Source organism: Tupaia chinensis, unplaced genomic scaffold (genome assembly GCF_000334495.1).
Source record: "Tupaia chinensis unplaced genomic scaffold, TupChi_1.0 Scaffold000037_19, whole genome shotgun sequence".
Classification (NCBI taxonomy): domain Eukaryota; kingdom Metazoa; phylum Chordata; class Mammalia; order Scandentia; family Tupaiidae; genus Tupaia; species Tupaia belangeri.
The window spans coordinates 8698-19912 of NW_006159477.1; the positions used below are offsets into that span (position 1 = coordinate 8698).

At 34.9% G+C, this 11215-nt stretch overlaps 1 protein-coding gene across 1 annotated transcript; it reads right to left on the reverse strand.

Moving 5' to 3' along the window:
* Positions 1-10029: 10029 nt before the first annotated feature.
* LOC102496164 (olfactory receptor 4F6) lies at positions 10030-10968 on the reverse strand. The gene has a single exon (XM_006140501.1). The coding sequence runs from the start codon at positions 10966-10968 to the stop codon at positions 10030-10032; it is 939 nt and encodes a 312-aa protein (XP_006140563.1).
* Positions 10969-11215: the final 247 nt, after the last annotated feature.

Sequence of the window (11215 nt, forward strand, 5' to 3'; positions counted from 1 at the left end):
ATTTTGTGATCATCCTAACAAGTTTGATGCATTTTTACAAACTCATCCTCTTGTGAAAGGATAGCTATTTCTCTAATAACCAATTTTCTGTGAACTTCAAATGATTTTCCCTAGTCTAAAATATAAGTTTTCTAGGACACTAAAATAAAATTAATTCATCTGAAGAGTGTATTTCTATCAAGTGATACTCTTACCATAACTCATTTTTATTTCCAGAGGAGCATTCATTAAATTATTAAAAGGCTGATAGAATATTACCCTTTCACTGCTTTCCCACTCCTATACTTGCTCATTTACCAAACATAAAACTTGAAATCTCTCTAGAGTCACACTTAGCTCTTCTATAGTTTCTAAGGAAATACAAAGCCTGGATGAGAAATTAAAATAGTCTGCAAAATCCCTTAAAAAAAATATAAAAACCCAGCAGATTCATCTAACCCCAACAGTAAGTAGAAAAAAAAAAAAAAAAAAAAGCTCCAGATTTAATGAGTTTAAAAAGCAGAAATCTTCAAGGCACCACCCAAAGCAATACACTTAATAATCAACTGTCCAAATCTTTCTAGTTTTTCCTGAAATATTCTGTGTTCTAGACACACAACCCAAAAAATATCTCCACAAATCAGGCTACATTCCAACTATAGAACACCGCATGGAGGCTGAAACAAAAGTTCTAATCTCTCTTTACTAAAAGTTAGAACTTGGGAAGTACTCAGTTAATGATTATTGAGTTGGAAACAGAGAAAATTCTTATAATTCTGAAACATTAGCAGACTACTAACTTCAATTTTATCTTGTCCACTTACCTGATCAAAATAATGAAGAAAAAAAGAAATTAAAAGTAATGTATTCCGATATGCCTGTATAGTTTTTAAAATCTTTTCTTTCTGATGCCTTCTGATTGTTAATGGGACATAACTAACGTTAGACTTGCTACTGTGCTAATATCAGTTCCCAGTGACTTTCGGATGCTTGATGAGCTAAGAGTCTTCCATCCTTTCATCTCGGGAATTTGCCTTACAATCTCCGTGGCCTAAAGAGGGAGAGAATATTAGATATTTAGTACAGAATAAGGTTAAATTAAAGGAAAACAAAGAAACATAAGTGCAATAAAGCAATACTGAGAAATGCCTTCAAGAAGAATCCATATTCCTAGGCAGTCAAATGTCTATAAGTCACTTACCTGTATAACAGGGAGTAGCTATTAACACTTATTAGAAATGATAGAATCTAGTATCCCTAAGAGTATCAGTTTTTATCTTAAGAACAGTAAGAAATCATTGAGAATGTTAATCAGTAACTTGTTCATATTTCTATTTTCATATGATCACAAAGCCTATAAAAGGCTAGATTGAGCTGAATTGACTCATCAAGACACTACTGAAAAAATTTAACTGATCAGTGAGGAAATGGTGAATTATTCAACCAATGATGTTTATAAAACCAACAAAACTTGAAAAATGTAGAGCTTTTCCTCTCAACATAAATTCCATGAAGTTCTAAATATATACTGACATAGTAAAAAAAGAAACAAACAAAAAGAAAGTAGGAGTATTTAGACAAACGTTAAGTTGGAAAACTCATTCTAAGCATATCCCACAAGAGCATGCTACTTTTGACTAAAATAAATTGTTATTTTTTGAGATAACATATATTATTTATTTTGGTATAATATGAAGTACTTAGTAGGCTCTTAATAAACCTATTTTTAAACCACAAAAGAGTCTTGTGATGCAGTCTATAGATTCAGAATGTAGTGATGCCAGCACCACTCAAGTAGATATTTAAAAATTGAAATAAAGTTTTATAGGTGTAAGAACAACTGTTTTCTCTTTAAAATTCACAGTCACTAAACATAAAATGTTTTCAGTAAGAGATTCATCACCACTTTAAAACCTCTATCAGTCAGGCACATAGAAATATGTCATTGTGTGATTTCATCCCTGCGCAAACATCACGGAATAAATTTACACTCACCTAAACAGTGTATCCCACTACTCATCTGGGCTATACGGTACACACTCAAGGGCCATGGGAATACATGCAGTATCTCCTCGAACAAACATCATTATTCAGTTCATGACTGCGTTCGACAGCAGTCTATTGTTAATTTTTTTAAGCATACCTGTTAATTAGTTGATTGATACTACTGTAGAAATGAAGGAAATCAAAGGCAAAAGAAGAAGCAAGGATAGAGCAGGAGAGGAAAGAAACAGGAGAGAAGAATAGAAACAAGTAAGAAAGAGTATCATAAAATCTAAAAGGGAAGCAGTAAAAAGAGCACACCTATGAGTATTTCCTAAGTCTTCCCTTGCCTGCTTACTACTCGAAATCCCTGTGTCTTCTGGCCTCAGAACATCTCAGCATGGCAACCGACTTCTTGGGAGCTGATATTCCCAGGGTCCCCAGCCTCTTATCTGGCCTCTCTTCCTCACACACTTGATGAACTTCACAAACACTCCCTGTTCTTTCATGATTTCTTAGGTTTTCCCATGCTATTTATTTATTTATTTATTTTGCATTAAATTGATCCCTAACCACCTTTTTTTCTTTGCTAATTACTTCTCACTCTAAAAATTTCTCTCAGGTTTTCCCATGCTATTTATTTATTTATTTTGCATTAAATGGATCCCTAACCACCTTTTTCACTTTGCTAATTACTTCTCACTCTAAAAATTTCAACTCACCACTCAATTCAGCAAAGATTTCTCTCTCGCTCTATCTCTCTTGCTTTCTCTCTCTCTGTGTCTTCCTCTCTAATCTGGATAAATATTTCTCCTCGCTACTCACACGTCATTCTTGCAAACTTCTTATATTGCCTCCTTTAAAATATAACCTACAAATGATTACTCTCACTGTCTCCCTTGCTAGATCAATGAGCTTCTTGGGAGCAGGGACTAAATCTTACTCATAAATCCTGATCCAAAGTAATAATGTGGTTTTGACAGAAAGGCAGGTGTTTTGATGGATGTAGGCATGCATACACATATAAATAGGTGGATAATTGATGATAATGGTTTCTTGGTAAAAAAAAAAAAAAAATGACTCCTACATCTTAACCTTATTGAAAACTGATGCCTGTAAAATTATTAAAAAATAATTGTTATTCTATAAGTTATCACACATATATGGAGAATCTGAGGCAATTTACTCTAAAAACAAAGTCCCGTTGTTTTATTCTAAGATAAACTTGCATATAATAAAATATTGTTTTAAAAATATGTAACCCAGTGACCATCTGATGGTATAATGGTTACATCACTGGACTCCCTCAGGGCTGATCATAGTTCAAATGCTGGACCTGATGGCTTGAAACGCACGCCAGGTGCATGTGTGTGTGTCCCCAAAATCCCAAGAGGAAAATAAAGGAGAAGGGATTTCAACTTGGCCATTTCCCAGTGGAGATTTCTCACCTTCTGTCTCCTTGTCCCTATGGCATGTATATGTGCCCTATAGTAAAAATCTCTCTTACATATATATATATATATATATGTGTGTGTGTGTGTGTGTGTGTAAGAGGAGAATGGAAGAAACGGGATTGCAGCGTAGCCATCCCTCCTGGGAGGTGATTTCTTGCTTTCTGTCTCTCTCTTTCTGGCGAGTGCACATGCCCTATACCGAAAACCTCTCCCCCCAAAAAAAGAAAAAGAAATCTACAACTAACCTAAAGGATAGAAAATCCTCAGTTAGAAAAAACACTTGAAGATCCATGTTTATTGCAGCATTTTTTACAATTTTGGAACATGGAATCAATCCAGTTGTCTAAAAGTAGATGATTGTATTGAAAAAATGTTACAAATGTATTCAATGGAATACTACTCGGACACAAAAAACAAATGAGACCCTGACATTTCATAGGAAGCAGAAGAATATGAAAGACTTAATGCTAAGTGAACCAAGCCAGACTATGAAAGACAGATTTTGTGCGTCCCCACTCAATTTACACTGACTGTGCTATACAGCATAAACTGAAAGTTTGAAAGGTATAGAAGCAAGGAGGGCAACAGAAGATACTATAGAAAGTAAGGACAGAGGTAATATGTAGGTGGGGTAATATAGGGAGGGAAGAGAATGGGAATAAAAAAAGTATGTTTCATTGACAAAAATATTAAAGCCCATTTGCTGATGATAATGTATATAGCAATGTTTTTAATCTTAACTAATATGTATGGTTTTCATGCTGGAAAAAACATTGTTGTACACTGTAAAAATAAATGTGATTAAACATAAGATAAAATCTAAAAAAAAGAACATAATTCATTTCACTTATGTACTTGCACACTTATATAGAGACTGACACCTTTTTCTAATTTCTCTAAAAGTAGCAATTACACAGAATAAAAGACATATAAGAATAAATTTATTTTTAATAAATTGGATACCATTCCACATACTGTATATCAATAGCAAAGAGAACTCCTCATAATATACATACTGACACATGCACATATAATTATCTGACTATATAGGAAAGAAACTGGAAAAATACCCACCAAATCTGTACAAATGCTAATTCTGGTGTAAAAAAAAATTAGAAAAATGAAATAGAGACTATCAAAAAATCTCAAATTCTGAAGTATTGAAATTCTGGACAGTGAAATTGAATTTATATAATTCTTTGTAAATGAAAATAAAAGTATGTTTCATTGACAAAAATATTAAAGCCCATTTGCTGATGATAATGTATATAGCAATGTTTTTAATCTTAACTAATATGTATGGTTTTCATGCTGGAAAAAACATTGTTGTACACTGTAAAAATAAATGTGATTAAACATAAGATAAAATCTAAAAAAAAGAACATAATTCATTTCACTTATGTACTTGCACACTTATATAGAGACTGACACCTTTTTCTAATTTCTCTAAAAGTAGCAATTACACAGAATAAAAGACATATAAGAATAAATTTATTTTTAATAAATTTTAATAAATTGCATATACTGTATATCAATAGCAAAGAGAACTCCTCATAATATACATACTGACACATGCACATATAATTATCTGACTATATAGGAGAGAAACTGGAAAAATACCCACCAAATCTGTACAAATGCTAATTCTGGTGTAAAAAAAAATTAGAAAAATGAAATAGAGACTATCAAAAAATCTCAAATTCTGAAGTATTGAAATTCTGGACAGTGAAATTGAATTTATATAATTCTTTGTAAATGAAAATAAAACAAAATATAGGTTTCCATTATAGATATAGATATAGATAAAATTTAATATGTTAAACCTTCAACATTGTTCAAGTAGCACCAAAATTTTTCAGACCTTAAAATGTTTCTCAACTCTCTATTCAATCCTCACAAAAGTAGCAGTTCTGGGCTGGTGTCTTGTTATAGCCACATATGGCACCAGCTACTAATTCATCTTCCAGTACTGGTCATTTGCTCCCATTCACAAAAGCCACCTGGCTTTTGCCAGAATTTGAAATGGGAGATTAGTACTGAAATAAAGTAACCTTTTCCTTTTAAAAATTGTGAAACAAAAATGAAATTTAAGCAATATTTAACTTACATCGTTACAAACTTCTAATTATATTCATCAGATCTCTTATCAAGTGATTCTCTTAACTCAGAAACTACGAGGTCCAAAAGGAACATGATAAAGGTATCTTGAATGTTTTCTGCCTCAGAGGTTACTCTCTGAAGTAAATACATGCGTCATACTCTCAGTGACTGTGATCAGTGCAGAAAATTATTTGTTTTATTGCAATATGATTTATTACATACTCTAGTTAGAATATGGATACTGCTTATCCATGGAGGAAAAAATATTGTCAGATACAATGTGTGTCTGCTAATATATAATCTATATGCTATACATTTCTTAGCTAGTTCTCCGTGTTTTTTTCTCTATCATACTTAAGACAATTTCACAATGTTTTAATATCATTTGCCACACACACTAATTGAGATGGTTCAAAGTGCAGTATATTTTTCAGAAATGTCCAGGACTTCTTTTTCCAGCTACGTTTTGGAATTTGTGGACTCCATAGAGCATCAAAACGAATGCCTTACCTGTAACTCACAACTCACTAGATTTTCCTGGTCAAGAGAGGGCTGTTCTTACAGCCCACTGTCATCAGATTTGAGATTTCCAGGATTAAGGACATGAGCATATACTCAGAAGAGGAATGGTGAGTTCAGAAAAATATTTAAGCCTAAAGAAGTATGCTTTTTAGGGACCAGAAGATGGTGTAATGGCTATATCACTGGACTCCCATGTAGTTGACTGTGATTCAAGTCCCGCACCTGGTGGCTTAAACTCATGCTAGGCGTGTGTGTGTGCATGCCCAAGATCCAGAGAGGAGAATGGAGGAGAAGGGATTCTGGAGTGGCCATTCCCCGAGGAGGGGTGATTGCTCACTTTAGATCTCTGTCTCTCCCTGTCTTTCTGGCGAGTACACGTGCCCTATAACAAAAACCTCTCAAAAAAAAAAAAAATCTCAAAAAAAAAAAGAAGAATGCTTTTTAAAATAAGTAATTTAAAGTTATTTTCTGTATAAATCATAAGGAAATAGACAGACCCAGAGGCTTAAAACTCGCACCAAACTCATGTCCATGAATGTCCAAAATACTGACAGGAGAATGGAGAGGGGACTGTGGCATGGTCATGCCCCCTGGAGGGGTGGCTTTTTGCTTTCTTTGTCTGTCTTTCTCCATGTCTCCATCCAGTACACACACCCTCTAAGTAAAAATCTCTCAAAAAAAAAAAAATCTTTCTACTTCTTTGTGTCTTCTTCAATTTTCATCCTTCCATGTTTTATAGTCTTCTGTGTACTTTTACTTTGTTGGCTAAATTTATTCTCAAGTATTTTATTCTTTTTTGATGCTACTTTTAATAGGATTTTTTTCTAGATTTGTTTTTTAGAGAGATCATTGTCAATTTATAGAAATCCAACTGATTTTTGTAGATTGATTTTGTATCCAGAAACCTAGAATAAAACAAGAAGAAACATTTTTTATGTTGGTCTGAGCAAATTTCTTGTTTTTTGTTTTTTGTTTTGTGGTTTTGTTTTGTTTTGTTACAAATATGTAACACCAAAACACAAGCAGCAAAAGCATAAATAAATAAGCAGAACTATATCAAACTATAAAGCTTCTGCTCAGCGGGACCAGCAGTTGGCTTAATGGCTATGTCACTGGACTTCCATGTAGTTGACTGCGGTTGGAGTCCCGGACTCGCTGGCTTAAACTCATGCTGGGGTTGTGTGCATGCATTGCATGCCCGATACCAAGAGGATAATAGAGGAGAAGGGATTGCAGTGTGACCATCCTCCCTTGAGGGTAATTTCTCACTTTCTCTCTGTCTCTCTCTGTCTTTCTGGTGAATGCACGTGCCCTATAGAAAAAACCTCGCCCACCCTCCCAAAAAAAGCTTCTGCCTGGCAAAGACAATAATCAACAAAATGAAAGACAATTTATGAAATGGACAAAATATTTGCACAACATTTATCTAATAAGGAGTTAATATCAAAGTAATCTAAGGAATTCACAAAACTAAACAGCACACACACACACACACACACACACAACAACAAAGATCTTTAGATATGAAACTCACATCCGTGAGTTGAGTCATTCTGCCAACGATCTTTCAGATATTCCAAGGAAAAGGACAGATTTGGGATGAAAATCTACCTGCTTATCTCACAAAAGAAACCTTCATTTCTAAACGTCCACTGAATAAGGGTTTACAACTGCTTCCAACATTGAAAGTTGAAGTAGAGCAACACTGAAGATCACAAGTTTCTCAACTTCTAATGTTAACTAAGAGGAACCAACAACTTTGTGTTAGTTCGTTCTTAACATTACGTTGGAAGAGGTTCAGTTTCTTGTTAGTATGCTTTGGAAATTTAGTGCATTCTTATGTCAAATCTCAACAGGCATCAGCTACAAACTTTTAGGTGTCAATGAGTAAGTTAAGGGGATCTAATGTACAGTATGGTGAGCTGATGCATGTGAAATTTAATTTAATTTTAGTAATTATTTTATAAAATATATGCATATCAAGCCATCACGCTATCTACCTTAAAATCATCCCTGATGGTGAATTATCAGATCAACATCCATTTAATGTTTAAAGGATACTCATTGACTGTCTTATAGACATTAAGCCACAATTTCAAAAATTGTGATATAAACAACATATATTAATTTCCCTGTCCTACACAAACTGGAGAGGGCTTAAGTCAGTTGGAATTCAGACAAACAGAAGTGCATATGGAACTACAGGCCTAATCTATGAAACATCCCATCTCTGAGGCTTTCCGTCCTATCCCTCTTCCTACCATGTTCCGGTTCTTCCTTATTACCCTTCCCATCCACTTTGTTTATTTATCTCGTCTACTCTATCCTTTACTCCTCCAGGTTTTAAATCCTTCTCTCTCATGCACTTTTTAACTTTAAGACAAGATATAAATTTAATTATTCATATACTGAGTTTGAATATAAGGAAAATTGGGGCCAGCAGGTGGCATAGAGGTTAAAGCTCTGGACTTCCGCATGCCCAACTGCAGGTTGAGTCCTGGACATGGTGGTTTGGAAATCATGCTGGGCACATGTGTCTGCATGTAGAAAATCCAAAAAAGATTGTAAAAGAATAAGTTGCAGCAGGACCATCCAATGGGGGGAGGGAGGTGATTTCTCACTTTCTCTCTGTCTGTCTCTCTCCAACCAGTGCATGCACTCTATGGTAAAACCTTTAAAAAGAGAGAGAGAATGAGAAGTTTATATATCATAGTTCCTTCAGAAATTTCAGTGCATTATTTCTAAGTTAATTAATTTCACTGCAGGTGTTCTGATATCTGAGGCCATAATTTCAGCAAATTCTAAGGCTATTTTCTCTGCTTTTTCATCAACTTCCTGTAAAAGCTTCCTAGGACTTTATTGGGCTTTCAAATTATTTGTTAAATAGAAACTTAATGTAATAATTCAGTATAGCTTAATAATAAATCATTTATTTTAAATATTATGAAAGGGTGAGTTCAGAAAAATATTAAGCCTAAAGAATAATGTTTTTTACAATAAGTAATTCAAAGACCTTTCTCGTGTATGTTATAAGGAAATGAGTATAAAAAATTATTTAATTTCAAATATGTGACTACTTTGATCCAAAGAAATAAATACAGTGGGAGCTAATTTTTTTTTTTTAATTTTTGCTATAGGAGGCATATGCTCACCAGAGAGACAAAAAGACAGAAAGAAAGAAATCACACCTAGGGGGGATGGCCTTTCTGGAGTTCCTTGAACCCCATTGTCCTCTGATGATTTGGGGCACGCACACACATATGACTTGCATGAGAATTAAGCTACCTAGTCCAGTACTTAAACTGTGATTCACTATGTGAGAGTCCAGCGACTTAACTGCTATGCCATCTGCTGGTCCCAGTGGGAACTAATTTATCTCTTTAAAAGAAAGTCTTCCAATCTATAAATAGAGGGAAATACAAACATCTATCAGTGGTTCTGCAACCAGAGAATTGTGATCAGGATTCCATAAACATTGCAAAGTCATCAATGCACTAGCAAAAATAAAGGCTGCAAACACATATAGATGCAAGATGTAGACTAGAAAATCTTAAGGTACATAAAATTAATCCATAAATGAGAAATCAAAGATGTAACCTAAAAATTATTATTAATTCTGGATAATATTGTCTGAAGTTCTGACCTCCTGTATTTACTTATTTATTTAAACTTTCTTTCTCCCATGAAAGAGAGAGACATCTCTCAACAGGGTCTTCATGCCACAATCCATCCTCAAGCCTCAGCCAGCCGTGATCACAGACATACACATTCATACACATTTGGACCCAGTGTGCACAGGGAGGCCTAAGAATGTGAATCTAGGACTTTTCCATGTGCGTCCAGCATCACAGAATGCTGCAACATCCTCTGGCTCTCCTCTTATACCAAGAACAATTATGTGTCAGATAATCCCCAAATTATGATGAGGGAATTATTTGTGTTAGTACAGTGGTTTGAAATGCACTCAGGAACTTGTTCTCTTGTGAGTTCTTTAGGAAATCTTTCTAAAGCTCAGGAGTTGATGACTCAGTCTCTTTATTGCCAGCTTCATGTCTTTATTCCTCAATGTATAAATGGCAGGATTCAGGATGGGCGTAATAAGAAAGTTCAAAATGGCAAGAAACTTATCTGCTGATGCTGTGGGAAATGGCCACATATAAACAAAGATGCACGGTCCAAAGAACAAAACCACCACAGTGATGTGAGCTGAAAGAGTAGAAAGGGCCTTGGACAGCCCACCTGAAGAGCGCTTCCATACAGTAACCAGGATGAAGATATAGGAGGCAACCAATAAGAGGAAGGTGCCGGTGGAAAGAAATCCACTGTTGGCAGTAACCATAAACTCCAGTCTGTAGGTGTCTGTGCAGGCTAGTTTGATAAACCAAGGAAGATCACAGTAAAAGCTATCTATCTCATTAGGACCACAAAAGGGCAAATGAACCACAAAAGCTAACTGGGCCACGGAGTGAATGAAGGCAATCATCCAAGCACCAGACAAAAGCAAAATGCACATCCGTGGACTCATGATGGTCAGGTAGTGAAGGGGCTTGCATATGGCCACGTATCGGTCCAGGGCCATGGTTATGAGTAGCACCATCTCGGATCCACCCAGAACATGAAGGACAAATATCTGTATGACACAGCCATAGAATGATATGGTATTGTACCCCGAGTATAGGCTATAAATCATCTTAGGAATTGTTAAAGTAGAAATGCACAAATCAATTAATGAAAGATTGGCCAAAAGGAAGTACATGGGAGAATGCAAATGAGGATCAGAGGTCACTGTAAACACAATGAAGAAATTCCCTAGAACAATTGTTACATAAAACACTGTGGAGAAGGCAAAGAGAAAATACTGCACTGGTCTGTACGTAGAAAAGCCAAGCAATACAAATTCGGACACTACAGAGTAATTTGCTTCGTACATGGATTTTTGTCTGGTGTTTTCTAAAAGACCAGAAATAAAACAATAAGAAAGAATTTACTAGAAATAATTATTAAAATAAACAAACAAATCATTTTTAAAGCTGGTATTCTATTTTATTTTGCTTATTTTTTTAGAGAGATGTTTGTTATATGGTATGTGTGCTCGCCAGAAAGACAAAGAGACAGAAAGCAAGAAATCACTCCCCCAGTGGGGATGGCCACACTGCAATCCTTTATCCTCCATTTTT